This window comes from Bos indicus x Bos taurus, chromosome 2 (assembly GCF_003369695.1).
Source record: "Bos indicus x Bos taurus breed Angus x Brahman F1 hybrid chromosome 2, Bos_hybrid_MaternalHap_v2.0, whole genome shotgun sequence".
NCBI classification, from domain to species: domain Eukaryota; kingdom Metazoa; phylum Chordata; class Mammalia; order Artiodactyla; family Bovidae; genus Bos; species Bos indicus x Bos taurus.
Window position 1 is genome coordinate 106434106 of NC_040077.1, and position 21996 is coordinate 106456101.

At 40.2% G+C, this 21996-nt stretch overlaps 1 protein-coding gene across 2 annotated transcripts in view; it reads left to right on the plus strand.

Moving 5' to 3' along the window:
* Positions 1-330: 330 nt before the first annotated feature.
* Positions 331-21996, plus strand: part of CNOT9 (CCR4-NOT transcription complex subunit 9) — a 32902-nt gene continuing 11236 nt past the window's right edge. Inside the window, exons 1-4 of one of the 2 annotated variants that reach the window (XM_027513436.1) lie at positions 331-494; positions 12417-12596; positions 13781-13896; positions 16467-16576. In XM_027513436.1, coding sequence (XP_027369237.1) covers positions 471-494; positions 12417-12596; positions 13781-13896; positions 16467-16576 — 430 coding nt within the window. In that variant the 5' untranslated portion in view covers positions 331-470. Of the gene's footprint in view, positions 495-1116; positions 1317-12416; positions 12597-13780; positions 13897-16466; positions 16577-21996 lie in introns of those variants that run through there. The other variant, XM_027513445.1, reaches the window with a different exon arrangement.

The following is a 21996-nucleotide window of genomic DNA, read 5'->3' on the forward strand; positions in this document are numbered from 1 at the left end:
TGATCATAGTACGCACGCGCACTTTCTACTTCACGCACTTTTTCGCTTTCCTACCATTTCCCTCCTACAGAGTCGAGTTGGGCATGCGCACTAGTTGTCCTCCCGGACTGCCTGGTTTTTCCCGCCCTTCACTGGCCTCCGGAGGAAGGTCAGAGTTCACGCCCCTCTCTGGAGATACCTGCTCCAAGCCGGGGATGGGGGAGACTAGCAGGAGGCGGGTGTCCTTCTGGTCCTGAAACTTATGGGACAAAACAGACCCGAGGATTGTTAACTCCAGAAGCTGGGGGGGGCGGGAAGAGGTTGTGTGGGCGGGGTCAGAGGTGAAAGGTCAGAGGGCTGCGGAGGGGGCGGAGCGAGCCGGAGGCGGATGGCGGCTGCGGCGTGTCATCATCTTCGGCGGCTGAGGTGCTGAAGCTGGGACGCGGCTTGGCGCGTCCGGCAGTGGGAGGAGAGCGGCGTCCGCTCCCAACATGCACAGTCTGGCGACGGCTGCGGTAAGTGACTGGGCCCCCGGCCTGGGCCCCAAACCTCTTCTCAGCCCCGCGTTTCGGCCTTCTGTCCTAACTCCCTGTGGCAGGCTGAGAGTCCTTCAGCCCTCAACCTGCGAGCACCCGGCCCCGCTCCTCGCTGAGCTTGGCTGTGACAGAGCCGGCCCCCACTCTCCCCGCCGGCCGGCTCTCGCGGCCTCTGGCTCCGTGTAGCGCGTACTTTTCCGGCCCCGGGGCCTGGTCGCGCCGCTGGACCGCCTCCCTTGCGGCCCAGAGGGGCCATTCATTGATTCATTGCTCTACCAACAGTTTTAGGCCGCCGTTTGCGTGCTTGGCGTTGGCGGGGGCGAGGGGACTTCCGAGGTGCATCTGACCCTCCCTGCCTAGCCACATCGCGGCGGGGAGGAAATGGCTTCTAGCTCAAACCACTTGCTTTACAAAGATACAAAATCCGAAACCTAAACAACTGACTAGTTAGGATGTCTGACTTACGGTTCTCTGCGTTTAAAACCTTTTTTCATACGTCTCGTTTTACCAGCGTGATTTTTGACCAAGAAAAACAGTGTAAACTCCTAATAACCATCCACTGTGGCTCAGAGGGTAGAGTCTGCCTGCAATGCGGGAGACCTGGGTTCGATCCCTGGGTCGGGAAGATCCCCTGGAGAAGGAGATGACAACCCACTCCAGTATTCTTGCCTGGAAAATCCCATGGACGGAGGAGCCTGGGCAGGCTACAGTCCGTGGGGTCGCACAGTGGCGGACACGACTGAGCGACAAACACGCACACAACCTAGCTAAAGTAATCCTGCGGTTTCCCGTTTTGTTGAGGTAAAACCCAAACACTTTGCATTGCCTACAAGGCCCTCCCTGAGCATTAATGTTCCTTACCCCTGTTTTCAGTCTCGTCTTGTATCACATTGCTTTGCAGGCTCCAGCTACAACTGGCCGCCGTTCCATCTTTTCTGCTTAAGCTTTTCCCAAGTTTTGATTCATTTACTTGTTTCTTATTTGTCCCCCTTTTGAGGTCAGGGACAGGGATCATGTAGATAGATCGTGTTTACATGATTACTTCAGTGCCAGGACAGTTCCTGGCACCAAGTAAGAGCTCAAATATTTTTGCTGAATGCCAGGGTATTGATGAAGGCGGTGACCACTGAGAGCAAATAGCCGTGATGGGCAGACAGTATCATGTGATTTGAGCATACTCTTCTGAATGCTCATCCAACTTTTTTCAGTTGCATCAAGGCGAAGTGGCTTAGAGAGAATAATATACTGAAGTTGCATTACCAGGTAAAATGACATAAATCCTCAATAGAGGACAAAAGTTAAATTTAAAGTTTAAAAGTGAGTTGGGTGTGGCTAGGTTACAGACAGCTTTGTCATTTCCAGGGTTAGTGGCATCTCTGCCTCCTGGCACCTTCTTTCTAAAATGTTTGAAACTTCACGGGGTGAGGTACTTTTTATATAATCTCTTTAACTAGGTGACTGCAGTTTCTCCAGCTTTTTTGTTTCTTCCACATTCTACATGTAATATGACAGTAAAGAATCTGCCTGCAGTGCAGGAGACCTGGGTTTGATCCCTGGGTCAGACCCCTTGTAGAAGGAAATGGTTACCCGTTCCAGTATTCTTGCCTGGATAATTCCATGAACAGAGGGATTACAAAGAGTTGGACAGGACCTAGTGACTAACATGAGAAGAAGCCAGTCAGAAAATGAGGTTGCTGCTGGTTGGAGGGGACAGTTTAAACAAAGAATTCTAAGGTTGGCTTGTCTATGTCTCAGAATGTCTCTACCTATTCAACTTTTCTTTGCAGTTGCTCCCTAATACATCTTTGAAACAGCCATTAGAGCTCTGGTTCATTACTTAAAATATTCAATGCATGTTTCTTCAATTAGATTTACAGTGAATTACCTTTATTAGGAAATTGAACTTTTGGTGTTTTTTTCACCCATTTTTCTGTTTGGACTACACAAAAGCTCTAAGTTCATTTGTACCATTTATTCGCTGGAATATTTGGTTAATGAAGAGACTGAAGCAAAAAAAGGTTGAGCCACCCCTTTCCCAATCCTTAGTGCCTTCCTTTAGGCTAAACTGACTGTATTGTTCTCATCTGGGTAAAGGGACACTGATGGTGTATCAGTTCAGTTCAGTCGCTCAGTCATGTCTGACTCTGCGACCCCATGGACTGCCGCACACCAGGTCTCACTGTCCATCATCAACTCCTGAGCTTACTCAAACTCATGTCCATTGAGTCGGTGATGCCATCCAGCCATCTCATCCTCTGATGGTGTATATTCCTCACTAAAAATTGTGTCAATAAGACATGCATCAGTGCCTGCAATAATCTAAACTGCTTGAGAAGATGCTTACTTTTTGTCTAATGATGATAATTTGTATTTGTGTATACCTTTATTTCTTTTTTAAATTGCAAATAAATAATGACTTCATCTAGGGAGACAGTAGTATCAAAGGAGAATGTGATCATATATGAATGCAGGTATGTTATTCACTGGAGGAATTGAGATCATTTGGGATATCTTAAATTTTGACTCTTTTTAGTATTATTATGCCAATAATTTCAAGTAGATCGGACTCTTTTCATTCTGTACAGAATACTTCGTCCTAACGTCTTCATTATTGCCATCACAGAATATAGTTACATTCTCAAATCTAACAAAAACAGAAGTACCACACAGGATTGTATTAAATAAGAATAAGAAAGTGCTAAGTGGTGGACTGGGTTCATTCACTGATTAAATGACTTACTCCCAGAATTCAGCCTTCGGACTCTAATTCTTGCATCAGCAAAGTAGCAAATTACTTACTATGGACCTTGAAGTTTTCTTCAGCTTAATAGAACCACAAATTTTCACATATACCATGGATTTTCTGTAACGAATGTTATGCTAGTGATCTAAAACAGCCAAAGGTAAGCCTTTAGGAGATGCACTGTATATGCTTTTTTAAAATTTTCCAGTGGCAGTTCTAACATCCTTAAACCCTTGTTTTTCCCTCACTATGTAACTAGCAGCTGCATCAGTTATTTCATATCTCTGTTGAAGCAGTGCTGGACTCCCAGATACCCTCCTCTTTGGCAAGTAAAAAGAACATTATGCACTCTGAAGTATCTAATTTAGACACTATCTCCTTCTTTGTCTCCGGTTGAAGTTTTAAGCAAGTTGACCAAATTTTCTTTGTTTATTCACTTCCATTTTTATTTTATTTATTTTTTTTAATAAGTATTTTTTTTTTTAATTTATTTATTTATTTGGCTGCTCTGGGTCTTAGTTGTAGCATGTGGGATCTAGCTCCCTGACCAGGGATCGAACCTGGGCCCCCTGCACTGGGAGCTCAGAGTCTTAGCCACTGGACCACCAGGGAAGTCCCATCACTTCCATTTTTAAAAAGTTATTTTGAAGAACGTTCTGGCCCTTCTTTTATGAAGATAAAAATATTAAGCTAATTTGATATTTCCCTTCGGCGCTGTTAAGAAAGTGAGTTTTCTTATTGTATCATCATTATATAAGACACTGAAAGCCATGTGTTGAGCCTTCTCCAGACTTTGGAAAATAATCTCTATTTCAGTCAGAATACAGTCTAGAATACAAAATTCTATTTTGTATTCACAATGGCACCCCACTCCAGTACTCTTGCCTGGAAAATCCCATGGATGGAGGAGCCTGGTAGGCTGCAGTCCATGGGGTCACGAAGAGTCAGACATGACTGAGCGACTTCACTTTCACTTTTCACTTTCATGCATTGGAGAAGGAAATGGCAACCCACTCCAGTGTTCTTGCCTGGAGAATCCCAGGGACGGGGGAGCCTGGTGGGCTGCCGTCTATGGGGTCGCACAGAGTCGGACACGACTGAAGCGACTTAGCAGCAGCAGCAACAGGGACTGGCACTTAGTATGTTCAGTAAATATTGCCTCCTATTAAAAGTTCCTAGAAAAGTCAAACCTAGTCTATGGAGGGTTGAATGTGGGGTTAACTGAAAGAAGTATAGAGAATTTGGGGGGATAATGGAGTGCCCAGTAATGTATCTTGATTGTAGTGGTGGTCACTCCGGTATATAGATATCTCAAAATTCATTGACATGTATACTTAAATGAGTACATGTAAAAGTTTTATTGTATGCAAATTATGGCTCAATAAAATTGTTTGGTAGCCATTTAGTCTCTCACTTTTAACTAAAGAAAGAAAGTTCTGAGATTTTAGAAGCAACTAAAACTTAATTATTTAATATAGTTCTCTCATCTAACCAGTGAATATTGAGGCTCAGAAAAGTAAATGATTTATTCTAGGTTGCACAATTGTAGAAATGGCAAAACCGTTTTGAAACCACTTCTAGCTCCCAATCTAGTGTGCATTCCAGTTAGGTACTTGTGTTGTTACTTGCTAATTGAGGTCTTTCTGATTTTTTTTTTTTTTTTTAATTTTTTTGGCCACACACAAGGCTCAATCCAACCAACAATTGAACCTGGGCCCCCTGTAGTGGAAGTGCGGAGTCCTCTAACTACTGGACCACCAGGGAAGTCCCAGGGTCTTTCCTATTCTTAAACCTGATAAACAGTTTCTTAATCTTAGGTCTATTAATGGATTACAGGTAGACTCTATGAATTCCCTGGAATTATTTGTAAATTTTAGGGTAAATGTAAATTACATGCAAGACAGTTTACAGTTGTTTATTTTTCTGAGGAAATGATCTAGAAATTTCATTTGATTCAGAAATTGCTAACCTCTGCTCATGTGGTAGTGTTCTGCTGTTAGTGTGTTTAAGTTAGGTAGTTTCCAAAAGATGAAAGTCGCTCAGTGATGTCCAACTCTTTGTGTTCCCATGGACTGTAGCCTGCCAGGCTCCCATATCCATGGAATTCTCCAGGCAAGAATACTGGAGTGGGTAACCATTCCCTTCTCCAGGGAATCTTCCCAACCCAGGGATCGAACCTGGGTCTCCTGCATTGCAGGCAGATTCTTTACCATCTGAGCCACCAGGGAAGCCTCAGTTTCCAAAAGGTAAATTAGATGAATTTGCTTCTTTGTCACTGGATGGTATGTGCAAGTAGATTGAGTTTGTATCAGCCACAGCCTCAGAGGTATATTAGTAAATTATAAATTAGAATTGTAGCAACTGAACTAAGAATCTTTAGAGGTGATCTTTAAATAGAGAACTGGAAGAGGGCAGAAATCTGCCCACTGTTTACTCATAGTTCCATCAGCTGTAAAATGAGGGTGATACCATGATGGTGATCATTCAGTGAAACCATGTTTTAAAAAGTACAATTCAGGGCTTTCCTCATGGTTCACTGGTAAAGAATCCGCCTGCCAATGCAGGAGACCCAGGTTTGATAACTGATCCAGGAGTATCTCACATGCCAAGGAGCAGCTAGGCCCACAGCTAGTGTGCCACAACTGTTGAGCCTGTGCCCTAGAGCCCAGGTACCACAAGTCCTGAGCCCACACGCTGAAACTACTGAAACCCAAGTGCCCTAGACATTGTGTTCTGAAACAGAAGCCACAGCAATGAGAAGCCCCCGCCCTATAAATAGAGAAAGCTCACGAGCAGCCAACATAGACCCGGCACAGGCTAAGTACATAAATTAATTAAAAAAATAAATAAAAGTACAATACAGTTACCCTCTCTTTCCTCATCTACCCTACCTTCTCTTTTACATCCCATTCCCTTTTAGGAAGTCATCAATTTTCAGATTCTAGTATTTTTGTGAAAGGTGTACCTAAATAGTCTTTGGACTTCAGAAGAAGAGGCAGATGCATCGGGCTTTTAGTTAATATGGCCATCAAGATCAAGTGAGGACTTCCCTGGTGGCACAGTGGATGGGAATCTGCCTGCCAGTGCAAGGGAAACTGGTTTGATCCCTGGTCCTGAAGGATTCCACATGCTGTGAAGGGACTGAGCCTGTGAGCCACAGCTACCAAGCCCGCATACTACAGCTACTGAAGCCCACACACCTAGAGCTCCATAGCAAGAGAAGCCACTGCAAAGAGAAGCCTGCCCACTGCAACAAAGAGTAGCCCCTACTCACTATAACTAGGGGAAGCCCTTCAAAGCAACAAAGACCCAGTGCAGCCAAAAATAAATAAAATTAAAGATCTAGTGAGATGCTAGAGTTGTGCCTTGGGGTTTTATTCAGGGATGATGTACAAAGTATTTTATCAATTGTCCAGTAATATAAATTAATATGGAAATCAGTGCATAGTTCAAAATGTAAAAAGTAGGGAATGCCCTGGCAGTCCAGTGATTGGAAACCAGCAGTTTCACTTCCAGGTCCTAGATTCAATCCCTGGTCAGAGAACTAAAGATCCTGCAAGCCTCAGGGTCAAAAAAAAAAAGGGTTGTAATATTTTTATTCTCCAAAAACCTAAATTTCCTTGTTTGTTACAAAATTATTTGTTGATATATTGGTAGAAGTAGGGAAGTGTGTGGGTGGGTGTTGGTGGCTAGCACTAGCTAAATTATGCCCATCTGAGCCTTGATTTGATATAGGGAATTATGTCAAACTATTTAATTGACCCTTCCCATTACAATGATGGTTATTAAGTACCTCAGATCTCATTAAGAAGAAAATTTCTCAATTTTGATATTGGGATCAATGATATTGGGTGCTGGTTGTTTATCAGATTCTGCTGAACTAACAACAGTAGTATTTTCATTTTTGTTTGCGGTTTTTATGTATTCCCTGTTTCTATTGTCACAGGGTCACAGGAAATAGTGTTTTTGGAGAGTTGTCTTTAGATTAGACCTGATCTTTAAGGAAGTAAGAAGCAGCATTCGCAAAGCAGTTAAGAGTATGGACTTTGCTGCCCGACCACCTGAATTCAAATCCTGAGCTTTGCCACTTAACCTTTAAGTAACTTCTCAGTTTCTTCATCTAAAAAAATGACTGTGATAATAAACATTTATTTAAGAAAGTGCCTAATAGAGTAAGCGCTATGTATGTGAACTCCTACTTTTAAAAAATAACTGTATTCATCCCATAACAAATAGGTATTCAGTGGGTTTAAACTAACTTCTGCTATTAAATCTGGGGCAGAATTCACCAGGGGTGATGAAAAGGAAAGTCCCTACCTCAGCTACTTTCTGGTACCAAACTGCCCTCACTGCCTCCTTCTCCTTGTTAGAGTGGGTGCAGAACTCCTCTCTAAGCTTGTACCTGAGGGCCACATTACTACCCACCTGACCTCCCAAGTCCTTCTAGAACTAACCCCCAAAAAAGATGTCCTTTTCGTCATAGGGCACTGGAATGCAAAAGTAGGAAAGCAAGAGACACCTGGAGTAACGGGCAGATTTGACCTTGGAGTACAGAATGAAGCAGGGCCAAGGCTAACAGTTTGACCAAGAGAACGCACTGGTCATAGCAAACACCCTCTTCCAACAACACAAGAGAAGACTCTACACATGGTCAATAACGAAATCAGATTGCAGCCAAAGACGAAGAAGCTCTATACAGTCAGCAAAAACAAGACCTGGAGCTGACTGTGGCATAGATCATGAATTCCTTATTGCAAAATTCAGGCTTAAATTGAAGAAAGTAGGGAAAACCACTAGACCATTCAGGTATGACCTAAATCAAATCCCTTATGATTATACAGTGGAAGTGAGAAATAGATTCAAGGGATTAGATCTGATAGAGTGCCTGAAGAACTATGGACAGAGGTTCGTAACACTGTACAGGAGGCAGTGATCAAGACCACCCTCAAGAAAAAGAAATGGAAAAAGGCAAAATGGTTGTCTGAGGAGACCTTATAAATAGCTGAGGCAAGAAGAGAAGTACAAGGAAAAGGAGAAAAGGAAAGATATAAGCATCTGAATGCAGAGTTCCAAAGAATAGCAAGGAGAGATAAGAAAGCCTTCCTTGGTGATCAGTGCAAAGAAATAAAGGAAAACAATAGAATGAGAAAGACTAGAGATTTCTTCAAGAAAAGTAGAGATACCAAGGGAACATTTCATGGAAAGTTGGGCACAATAAAGGACAGAAATGGTATGGACCTAACAGAAGCAGGGATATTAAGAGGTGGTAAGAATACACAGAAGAACTATTAAAAAAAGATCTTCATGATCCAGATAACCACAGTGGTGTGATCACTCACCTAGAGCCAGACATCCTGGAATGCAAAGTCAGGTGGGCCTTGGAAAGCATCACTACGAACAAAGCTAGTGGACGTGACAGAATTCCAGTTGAGCTATTTCAAATCCTAAATGATGATGCTGTCAAAGTGCTGCACTCAATATGCCAGCAAATTTGGAAAACTCAGCAGTGGCCACAGGACTGGAAAAGGTCAGTTTTCATATTCCAGTCCCGAAAAAGGGCAATTACAAAGAATGTTCAAACTACCCCACAATTGTACTCATCTCACATTCTAGCAAAGTAATACTCAAAATTCTCCAAGCCAGGCTTCAACAGTATGTGAACCGTGTGTGAGCTTCCAGATGTTCAAGCTGGATTTAGAAAAGACAGAGGAACCAGAGATCAAATTGCCAACATCTGCTGGATCATAGATAAAGCAGTAGAGTTCCAGAAAAACATCTACTGCTTTATTGATTACGCCAAAGCCTTTGACTGTGTGGATTACAACAAACTGGAAAATTCTTCAAGAGATGGGACTACCAGACCACCTGACCTGCCTCCTGAGAAATCTATATGCAGGCCAAGAAGCAACAGTTAGAACCAGACATGGAACAACAGACTGATTCCAAATTGGGAAAGGAGTACGTCAAGACTGCATATTGTCACCCTGCTTATCTAACTTATGTGCAGAGTACATCATGCAAAACGCCGGGCTGGATGAAGCACAAGCTGGAATGAAGATTGCTGGGAGAAATATCAATAATCTCAGATATGCATATGACCCCACCCTTATGGTAGAAAGTGAAGAGGAACTTAAAGAGCCTCTTGATGATAGTGACAAAAGAGAGTGAAAAAGCTGGCTTAAAACTCAACATTCAGAAAACGAAGTTCATGGCATCCAGTCCCATCACTTCATGGCAAATAGATGGGGAAACAATGGAAACAGTGACAGACTTTATTTCGGGGGGAGCTCCAAAATCACTGCAGATGGTGACTGCAGCCATGAAATTAAGACACTTGCTCCTCGGAAGAAAAGCTATGACCAACCTAGAGAGCATATTATAAAGCAGAGACATAACTTTGCCAACAAAGGTCCATCTAGTCAAATCTATGGTTTTTCCAGTAGTTATGTATGGATGTGAGAGCTGGCCTGTGAAGAAAGCTGAGCACTGAAGAATTGATGCTTTTGAACTGTGGTGTTGGAGGGGACTCTTGAGAGTCCCTTGGACTGCAAGGAGATCCAACCCGTCCATCCTAAAGGAAATCAATCCTGAATATTCATTGGAAGGACTGTTGCTGAAGCTGAAACTCTAATACTTTGGCCACCTGATGCGAAGAACTGACTCATTGGAAAGACTCTGATGCTGGGAGAAATTGAATGCAGGAGGAGAAGGGGATGACAGAGGATGAGATGGTTGGATGACATCACCGACTCAGTGGACATGAGTTTGAGCAAGCCCTGGGAATTGGTGATGTCCAGGGAAGCCTGGTGTGCTGCAGTCCATGGGGTCACAAAGAGTTGGACATGACTGAGCAACTGAACTGACTGACCTCCCTAGCTCTCTTAGAACCAGAGTCTCATAGAGGCTAAAATTTCCACGAGTAGTTTCAAAAGGTGGAGTATTACTGGCAGCCAGTGGTCATGGCCGTAGGGAGCACCAGACATTGGCCCTTTAGAGTGCCAATATCACTCCAGGGGCACAGTCTTCTCTGTTGGAGTCAAACCAGCTCTAGAAATGGGAATATGTGGAGACCAGGCCTACAGTCCCAAATCCATTATATGCTAGCTGGTACCTACCATTGCAGCCTGGTGGTGTTCACCTAGAGTTCCCCGGGATGGGATAGGGTATAGGAGTGCTGGATACAAGTCATAGGTTGACTCTGGAGAAGATGGTGGAGCTTACTGATGGTAGTATCTGGATGGCAGGCCTCTAAGAGTGAGTAATGACTAATCAGGATAGATGCTATATTGCTAGAACGTTGTCGTGGGGCCCTCTTTAGGATTGTAGGTCGTCCAAGGGATTCTGGGCAGGAAACCCAAAGCTACAATTTTAGCCCTTGTTTTCACTGAGCTTTTAAGGTGATGTAATACTCTAAATAAATATACCCTATCTTCTGGTGGAATTACATTTCCAAAAATAATTTTTAAAGTTGAAGGCCTGTCTGTGGCAGCATAGAAAAGGCAGATGCATGGAACATACTGTTATTGCTATTGGGAATGGGGATCAGAAAACTACCCTATTCTATATCATTTAGGAACCTCATGTTTTCTTGAGCATCACTGATGGGAATTACAAAACAGCTTTTAGCAGATTACTCTGAGACACTTAAGGAGGACTTAAGTTGCACGGTATATAGGCCATTTAGCAGAACACTTTGTGGTTCACTCTAGCACACAAGAGAAATGATAAACATTAAGCTGAAAGCTTCTAATCGAGCTTCTAATTGTAGAAGGTGATTGTTCAGCTTGAGTAGAGTAAATGTGAGTACTCCTCAAAGTCCACCTTAGACTTCATTCTGTTTTTCAGCGAAGACAGTTGTGCTTTTTGTTCCTCATCTTTATATCATGTGGGATGGGTCTATCATTATTCTATCACACTAAGGTGTTATGGGAACAAATAAATACTGTAAGAAGCTGTGTAATATGGTTCAAGAAAGATGAGAATATGCAACTTTGTACTTGGGTGAACTGAGCAAGTTGATTCCTCTGAGCATTCGTAGTCTAATCTACAAGTGTAGATCTCTTTTCTATCTACCTACTCTGTTAATCCTCATGGTTGCGGGGTGCGGGGAATGAAGTGAAACAATATTGGGCTAGGGATAGAAATAGCTATGAATTTGTTAGGACTTCAGAGCCTAAAGTAGCAATGGTAATCATTTTTCTAGTCTTTCATCTTACTTTCCAGGTAAGAATAATTAAGGAACTTAACCAAGCCTGTTTGAAAATGTGAAGAATTATAGAAGTGCTCAAATTTTTATTGGAATATTGAGATTCTTTATAGCACAGTAATGAAAGATTCTTTATATAGTTTATACATGAGTAAGAAGTGAGTAAATCTCCAAGGGATGGAGGTAGAGTCTGTATAAGAATCATTAGAGGAGGGAGCTTTTCCAAATTATGTAAGTTTTCTCCTTAATGGAGGGGGATGCTGGAGTTACTGGGGAATGAAGAGCAGTAGGGGGGTGACTTTTTTTTTCAAACACCATGATAGTCACATGGTTAAAAAAATTTAAACTGTATGTAAAAGATTTTATTGTGTACAATAAGAAAAATAAGATTTTATTGTGTACAATAAAAATAAGTCTCCCATATAGATTCTAACCTTAAAGGTAACTACTGTTAGCAGTTTTTTATGTGTCCTTCTAGAAATGTTGTATGTAAATATATAAGAATACATGTGTGTGTTAATGGAAGCATGTAAGCTATTTTACACTCTGTTTTTTTTGCTTCTTATTTAGTATCAGCACAGTATAGAGATAACTTTTTTAAAGGGCTATGTAGTATTCCAAATAAAGATGTACCCATACATATTTAACCAGTTCTTTTTTGATAGATGTTTATAGATTTCAAGTTTTCTGCTTTTAAAATAGTACAACAGTAAACATTCTGATACGTCTTCAGTACAACCCAAGTATACCTGTAGGGTAAATGTCTAAATATGGTATTATTAAGGAGTGTGTGTTTTATTGAATTAGTTTACATCAAATATATGTTTCTAGAAAAGATGCCCTGTTATTTACAAAAAATATATTCCCTCTAAAGGATACAGCAGAGTTAGACTTGGTTTGATGCTAATGAAACTCACATGTTTACTTTTACTTTTCTTATTTTCACTTGAAGCCTGTGCCTACTGCACTGGCTCAGGTGGATAGAGAAAAGATCTATCAGTGGATCAACGAGCTATCCAGTCCTGAGACGAGGGAAAATGCTTTGCTGGAATTAAGTAAGAAGCGAGAATCTGTTCCTGACCTTGCACCCATGCTGTGGCATTCATTTGGTACTATTGCAGCACTTTTACAGGTGGGTGTATATATCCATGAGTTGCATTTCATTCCTAATTATCGCAAATGTATCTCTCTGCCTTTGTACAAATGATTTTGAAAACTTTGGTAAGTTTTTTTTTTTAAAGCGTTAACATTTGTAAGAATCTTGTTTTAGAAAAATCTAAGATACTCATTAAAATGAAATTCTTGGATTCTACCCAGGAGATTTGATTTATTTAGTCTAAAATGAAAAATCTGTATTTTTAACAAGCAGCTCCTGCTCCCAGATGATTTTTATGTAGGTGATGTAAGAACTGCACTTTGAGAAACACAGCTTTAGGAGTACTGTAAAATAATACTGTATGACCAGGTGGACTGAGGATGGTGGTGGGGAGAGAGGTATAAGAACTGAAAGGTATATTCTGGGTAAAGAAAATGCTAGAGTAAAGATATAACAGCCATAGGAGTAAAGGTGGGTATTCTTGTACATTAAAGAATAAATAACTAATATTTGATTCTGACTAGAACAGTCATTTCCGGGGAATAAATTGATATGATGTAGTCCTAAGAACCAAGATGTGATCATCTTCTAAAATATTGTCCACATTCCTAATAATTAGATTAATTTTTAAAATCTGTTGAGTAAATTCATATTCTATGTATACTGCATATACCCAGGAAACTAGTCTTTCTTATGTGTAAAAATTTTACAGTTAAGATAAATGGAATTGTGTTCAGCAAATCATCACCTTTTGACAGAGAATACGTATGTTCTCTGCTGTTTGTACATATCCCCACACATATACGCACTTTCTTATCTCCCCCTTTTTGCACTTGCTGCATGACCAAACAGAAACTTTATGAGTTAAAGTGGTTGATTTACTGACATTTTCTGGCCAACTGTCTCATCACTACAACCTAAATAGGGTGTTGACAAAGATGGGGGAAGGGGAGTCCCTCAAGTGAAAGCCTCCACAGATGATACAGAATATAGGGAAAAGTATGGGTAACCACAGTTGCCTCCTTAGAAGTCTTCCTAGGGATAATATGTTTCAAATAGTCTCAGTCAGGTATATTTGTGATGAAAGGAATATTGTTTATTTCTGCCCCCTCTTTGATGGTTCTGTTCTTATTGGGTATACAGAATTAAAATTGTTGGCTTTCATACCATGGGAATTAAAGTTATTCCGTGCTCATATGGTGTTGATTTCCATTTTTTAGGAAATTGTAAATATTTATCCATCTATCAACCCACCCACCTTGACAGCACACCAGTCTAACAGAGTTTGCAATGCTCTAGCATTACTGCAGTGTGTGGCGTCACACCCAGAAACCAGGTAAATACTTTGGATGGATGTGTGGGTAGAGGTTTGTATTGAATGTGGTCCTAAAACTTCTGAATGATGAGAGGAGGGGCTTGCAGGAGGGTGCACCTGTTTTGGTATGGTTCTTTAGGATTCCTACTTTTTTTTTTCCTGAAGAATTTCTGGTTTCTAATTTCACCAAATTTTGGTGTAGTGGCAATATGGTATTGTTTAACATGTTATGTGTTTTTTTTTTTTTTACTTGAAGGATAACTGCTTTACAGTATTGTGTTGGTTTCTGCCTAACATCAACATGAATCAACCATAGTAACATGTTCTTTTACAATTGATTTTTTAAATTGTGGTAAAATATAAATAACATAAAATATATCATTTGAACCATTTTATTTTTATTTATTCATCTATTTTTGGCTGTGTTGGGTTTAGTTGCAACATGCAAGATTTTCATTGTGGCTTGCAGGCTTCTCTCTAGTTGTGGCATATAAGCTCAATGGTTGTGGTACATGAGCCCAATTGTCCTGCAGCATGTGGTATCTTACTTCCCCAACCAGGAATCAAACCCACATCCCCTGCATTGCAAGGCAGATTCTTAACCACTGGACCACTAGGGAAGTCCCGATTTTAAGTGTTCAGTTCAGTAGTTTTAAATACGTTAATAATGTGCCACTGTCCCAGCATCCATTTCTGTAGTTCTCTTCATCCTGTAAAACTGAAACTCTATACCCATTAAACAATAACTTCCCATCCCCCTGTCCCCTAGCTCCTGGCAACCACTGTCCTCCTTTCTATGATTTTGACTATTCTGAATACCTCATTATAAATGGAGTCATATAGTATTTGCCTTTTTGTGACTGGTTTATTTCACTTAACATAATGTCCTCAAGGTTCATCAGTACTGTTGAATATGTCAGAATTTCCTTCCTTTTTAAGGCTGAATAATATTCCATTGTCTCATTTACTTTTTGCCTGTTGTTAGTAAGTAACTTTAAAGGAGTGGTGATCACCTCTCAGGAAGTCAAGTACACAGCTACTACTTGCTCCTGAATCCATGGTAGGCATCACTATGCCATGCATGAGGCACAGTGCGTGGTACTTAGTAGGAATTCAGTGTCTGTACTCAGCACTTTTTCTCACATAGTAAGCCAGATTTGGCTTCAGAACCTTTTTGAACACAGGATTCTAGTCAACCTCTGTCATAAATGAGAATTGATACACAAGTTGAGAAATTTTTGCCTTGCTGCTATATATGACAAATTAAGAAAGGGGAGATTCTGTTTAGAAATCTGCTCTGTGGCTTTTATGGTCTTAAGGTGCTTAATAGTCATCTTATTAAAGCTTTTCCTTTCTTTGTCAGGTTTTCCTTATAAAATCTGAGTGCTGGATTAGCACTGACCTTTTGGAACATTAGAAACTTTGCTAAGAAAATTACTTTTAAGTACTTAAGAAAAATACAAGAGTATTTGGTTAAAATTTTGGAGTATTGACTCTCCTGTAAGCTGTAACAGTTATAAATTATATAAAGTAATAGACTGATTCCATATTAGTTGCTGAACATACTCAGTTCAGTTCAGTCGCTCAGTCGTGTCCGACTCTTCGCAACCCTGTGAATCGCAGCACGCCAGGCCTCCCTGTCCATCACCAACTCCCGGAGTTCACTCAGACTCATGTCCATCGAGTCAGTGATGCCATCCAGCCATCTCATCCTCTGTCGTCCCCTTCTCCTCCTGCCCCCAATCCCTCCCAGCATCAGAGTCTTTTCCAGTGAATCAACTCTTCGCATGAGGTGGCCAAAGTACTGGAGTTTCAGCTTCAGCATCATTCCCTCCAAAGAAATCCCAGGGCTGATCTCCTTCAGAATGGACTGGTTGGATCTCCTTGCAGTCCAGCTGCAGATATAAGTGTTTCTAGGATACTTGGTTTATCTGAGAGCTCTAACAAAGAAGTGTATTTAAGTGTAACAGATAAAACCTTGATAGTGGCTGCTTTATTTTGTTGTCTTGGTTTCTAAGGTTTTGTCAGCTTGTACCTGTGAATATTATTGTTATTCACTCAAATGAGGTGAGAGGAGACATATAGGAGAATCTCTTGTGCACTTAAGTACATTTTATGACCTATTTTTAAAATTTGCAATTGGGTATGTTATCAGTTTTTAAGTACTTGGTACTGGTTTCAGGGGAAATTTGGTGTTCTTTTAACCATTGGCCTAGGCTAGGGTTTTTCAGCCTTGACACTGTTGACATTTTGGGCTGGATTGTCTTTGTGGTAGGAGGAGGGGGAAAACGGGACTGTCCTGTGCACTGTAAAATTTTTTAGCAGCATCCCAGCCTCTGCCCAGTGGATGTCAGTCACTTCAGCTGTGACGACTAAAAATATCTCCAGATACTGCCACATGACCCAGGGGGTCAAAATTACCCCAGCTGAGAACCACTGGGCTAAACTAAAGACCAGTAATGGTCTTCCCTAGAGATTTCTCGGTCAAGCAATGTTAAAGGCCTTACAAAATTAACTACCTGGAAATTTGAATGTTCAGAATCCTTAGAAATTAGCTCTAAGCTCAGAATGCAATTCTTCTCTTCTTTCAGGTCGGCATTTCTTGCAGCACACATCCCACTTTTTTTGTACCCCTTTTTGCACACTGTCAGCAAAACACGACCCTTTGAGTATCTTCGGCTAACCAGTCTTGGAGTTATTGGTAAGTTATTAGGATCATTCTGCAAGCCTGGAATCATCATCATTCATAATAGTGGTCCTGGCTTAGGTGTTTTGTCTGGTCTTTTATAGCTTTTGTTTACCTATTGTTTATTTTTGTCTTTGGGGTTGAGTCTAATAAAACAGTTTTTACTAATGAATATCAGGAACATGGTTGTTCTTACCAAGTACCATTCTGAGTGTAAGGCTATGAGGCCCAACATTTGGGATTAAATTCAGTGTATATGTAGAAATGTTTATTAATTGTAGGAAAAGTAACATAAAAGAGCATTAATCAACAAAGAAAATTGTTACAGGAATAAGAGTTTTAGTTTGTTATTTTCATTTGATTTTTCATCTTTCTCACTTCTAGACTGTTCTCCCCTAATTCCAGGGATTTACCTTCTATTTTACCTTGTTGAATTTTTGCATGTTCAAGTTAATGTTTTCATATGCATTTATTATTAGACATGTATCTAAAATAGTTTTTACTCAAGCAAATTATATATTAGCTATTTCACATCTCAGACTCCTAGATAGTAAAATCGGTAAATTTGTGAAATGTAAATACAGTCAAGAAAATTTCTTTCTTAAATTGCCCTTCCTTTTTTCAGTGTCTTTTTCTCATAGTTTTTGCTTGACATAATAACCAAGTAATAAGAACATCAATTATAGAAGCTTTGTTTTGTTAAATTATTATTTTTATATTGAACCTGTCTTTCATCCTTATGATTGTAAACCATGAGTCAGGAGGTATAATTTGAAAGTTTGGTATTTCTCAAAAACATTTTATTCTACTTTTAAGGAGTATCTGTTATGAATGTTACGGTTTTTTACATCTTCTCCTAAGAAGTCCTCTAATTAGAAACTTTTTTCCCAGTATATTCTTTTCTGCTTTTAAGATATAAAAACTTCTCATGTAGGCTTTGAAACATCAGCATGATTCTAGCCAAAGGAAACATTTATGTTCATTATTCTAATTCAGATCATCCTACTGCTATGGTTGGATGCTGCATTTATGTTAGGATAAAGGCTGATAGTGGGGAGGTGTGGAAAAAAATAGTTGGATGGTATTAAGGTAGTTGTCTATCCTTGCATATATTTTTAGAAACTCAGTTTCTCCCAAGTCATTTGAAAGAACAAGCAGAAGGTGAATGTTTGTGCCTAGACTCTTTCCTACAGTTCAAGGCTTATCAGATGAGTTTGAATATAAATGAAGTGATAAATAGCATAAATTAGAGAATACCTGAAACTGAGTAAAAATAAAAATATAACATATCAAAATTTGTAGGATCCAGATTTAAGCAGAGCTTAGAGGAAAATTTGTATCATTAAATGCTTATACTAGAAAGAAAGAGGTCTTCAATCAGTGAGCTAAGCTTTTCTTTAAGAAATTAGAAAAAGGAGCAAATTTAACCAGAGCAAACAAAAGGAAGGAAATAATAAAGACTAGCTATCAATAAAAATGGGAACAGAAAATCAATAGATGACATCAGTGAAACCAATAGCAGGTGTTTTTTTATTGAGACATGACAAAAACACTGTATTAGTTTTTGGTATACAATATGATGATTTGGTATATGTATATATTGCAAAGTGACCACTACAGTAAGTTTGGTTAACATCCGTCATTACATAGTTACACTTTTTTTCCCCTTGTGATAAGAACTTGGAATACGGAATGAAGCAGGGCAAAGACTAACAGAGTTTTGCCAAGAAAATGCACTGGTCATAGCAAACACCCTTTTCCAACAACACAAGACTCTGTACAAGGACATCACCAGATGGTCAACACCGAAATCAGATTGATTATATTCTTTGCAGCCAAAGATGGAGAAGCTCTATACAGTCAACAAAAACAAGACCAGGAGCTGACTGTGGCTCAGATCATGAACTCCTTATTGCCAAATTCAGACTTAAATTGAAGAAAGTAGGGAAAACCACTAGACCATTCAGGTATGACCTAAATCAAATCCCTTATGATTATACAGTGGAAGTGAAAAATAGATTTAAGGGCCTAGATCCGATAGATAGAGTGCCTGATGAACTATGGAATGAGGTTTGTGACATTGTACAGGAGACAGGGATCAAGACCATCTCCATGGAAAAGAAATGCAAAAAAGCAAAATGGCTGTCTGGGGAGGCCTTACAAATAGCTGTGAAAAGAAGAGAATTGAAAAGCAAAGGAGAAAAGGAAAGATATAAGCATCTGAATGCAGAGTTCCAAAGAATAGCAAGAAGAGATAAGAAAGCCTTCTCAATGATCAATGCAAAGAAGTAGAGGAAAACAACAGAATGGGAAAGACTAGGGATCTCTTCAAAAACATTAGAGATACCAAGGGGACATTTCATGCAAAGATGGGCTCGATAAAGGACAGAAATGGTATGGACCTAACAGAAGCAGAAGATATTAAGAAGAGGTGGCAAGAATACACAGAAGAACTGTACAAAAAAGATCTTCACGACCCAGATAATCACGATGATGTGATCACTGACCTAGAGCCAGACATCCTGAAATGTGAAGTCAAGTGGGCCTTAGAAAGCATCACTACAAACAAAGCTAGTGGAGGTGATGGAATTCCAGTTGAGCTATTCCAAATCCTGAAAGATGATGCTGTGAAAGTGCTGCACTCAATGTTGCAGCAAATTTGGAAAACTCAGCAGTGGCCACAGGACTGGAAAAGGTCAGTTTTCATTTCAATCCCAAAGAAAGGCAATGCCAAAGAATGCTCAAACTACTACACAATTGCATTCATCTCACATGCTAGTATAATAATGCTCGAAATTCTCTAAGCCAGGCTTCAGCAATACGTAAACCGTGAACTTCCTGATGTTCAAGCTGGTTTTAGAAAAGGCAGAGGAACCAGAGATCAAATTGCCAACATCCGCTGGATCATGGAAAAAGCAAGAGAGTTCCAGAAAAGCATCTATTTCTGCTTTATTGACTATGCCAAAGCCTTTGACAGTGTGGATCACAATAAGCTGTGGAAAATTCTTCAAGAGATGGGAATACCAGACCACCTGACCTGCCTCTTGAGAAACCTCTATGCAGGTCAGGAAACAACAGTTAGAACTGGACATGGAACAACAGACTGGTTCCAGATAGGAAAAGGAGTCTGTCAAGGCTGTATATTGTCACCCTGTTTATTTAACTTATATGCAGAGTACATCATGAGAAACGCTGGACTGGAAGAAACACAAGCTGGAATCAAGATTGCCGGGAGAAATCTCAATAACCTCAGATATGCAGATGACACCACCCTTATGGCAGAAAGTGAAGAGGAACTCAAAAGCCTCTTGATGAAAGTGAAAGAGGAGAGTGAAAAAGTTGGCTTAAAGCTCAACATTCAGAAAGCGAAGTCATGGCATCCGGTCCCATCACTTCATGGGAAATAGATGGGGAAACAGTGGAAACAGTGGCAGACTTTATTCTTCTGGGCTCCAAAATCACTGCAGATGGTGACTGCAGCCATGAAATTAAAAGACGCTTACTCCTTGGAAGGAAAGTTATGACCAACCTAGATAGCATATTCAAAAACAGAGACGTTACTTTGCCAACAAAGGTCCATCTAGTCAAGGCTATGGTTTTTCCTGTGGTCATGTATGGATATGAGAGTTGGACTGTGAAGAAGGCTGAGCGCCGAAGAATTGATGCTTTTGAACTGTGGTGTTGGAGAAGACTCTTGAGAGTCCCTTGGACTGCAAGGAGATCCAACCAGTCCATTCTGAAGGAGATCAGCCCTGGGATTTCTTTGGAAGGAATGATGCTAAAGCTGAAACTCCAGTACTTTGGCCACCTCATGCGAAGAGATGACTCATTGGAAAAGACTCTGATGCTGGGAGGGATTGGGGGCAGGAGGAGAAGGGGACGATAGAGGATGAGATGGCTGGATGGCATCACTGACTTGATGGACGTGGGTCTGGGTGAACTCCAGGAGTTGGTGATGGACAGGGAGGCCTGGCGTGCTGCGATTCATGGGGTCGCAAAGAGTCAGACGCGACTGAGCGACTGAACTGAACTGAACTGAACTGAAGATTTCTCTTAGCCTTCAGACATACACTACAGTGTTGTTACTGTAGTCACCATGCTATACATTATATCTCTGGATCTTACTTACCCTGCAACCGAAAGTTTGTACCTTCTGACCACCTTCACCCATTTCATCCATCCCCAATTTTTTGTTGAAAAAAACGATGAAATTAATAAACCTCTAACCAGACAGACGAGGAAAAAAAAGGACACCAATTGGCAAATGTGATAAATGGAAGGGGAAATTGTGTAAGACTCCTCAGACAAAAGGAAAGTAAGATAATACTGCTAATAACTCTGTCCATAAATTTCACCACCTAGGTGAAATGACAGATTCTTTGAAAAATACAGTCTGCTAAAGTGCACTTAAAAAGAAAAAATGTTTAAGACTTTTCCAGAACGTGCAGAGGGGGCTTCTCAACTCTTGATGAAGCCAGCAATACTTTCATAATGAAAACTTCAGTTAAAATTTTTTTAAAAGAAGCAAGAATAAGATTGTCTATTCATAGACAACCTGTGTTGAAGAATCTACAGAAAAAAGCTACTAGTACTGGTGAACTTAATAAGGTTGTAGGATAGAGTTAGTACATAAAAGTCATATTTTGGTATGCTTGAGCTAAATAGAAATTGAAATTTTACCAAAATATTTGAAAAACTTGGGTGTAAATTTTACAAAATATGTGCAAAGTCTGTAGTTACAAACTATAAAGCAATGATAAAATAAATCAAAGAAAACCTAAATAAATGTAGAGATAAACCATGTTTATCAGTTGGTATATCAGTGATTCAATATTACTATGTCATTCTGCCCCCAAATGATGTATAGTTTTAGAGCAATTCTAACAAAATTCTAGTAGAAGTTTTTAATAGAAATTGGTGATCCTAGTGAAAGTCTCTCAGTCGTGTCCGACTCTATGTGAGCCATGGAATTTTCCAGGCTGAATACTGGAGTGGGTTGCCTTTCCCTTCTCCAGGGGATTTTTCCAACCCAGGGATCAAACCCAGGTCTCCCGCATTACAGGCAGATTCTTTTCAGCTGAGCCAGAAGAGAAGCCCTTGGTGATCCTAAGATTGTATCTGAAAAGGCAAATGAACTAGAATATCCATTTTTTAAAAAGAAGGATATAAACTTGGAAGATATAGTCTACCTAATTTCCAGATCTACTGGGAAACTACAAAAGTCAAGATATTGTGGTGTTGGAGAAAATAAGGACTTACAGAGCAGAGTGGAGTGTACAGAAATAAACCCACACAAATAAGGTCAATTGGATTTTTGACAAAGGCACAAAGAGAATTTAGTGAAGAAAGGATAGTCTTTTCAATAAATGGTGGTAGAACAATTGGATATTCATATGTAAAGCAATGAACCATGACCCATATCTTGTACTCTATAA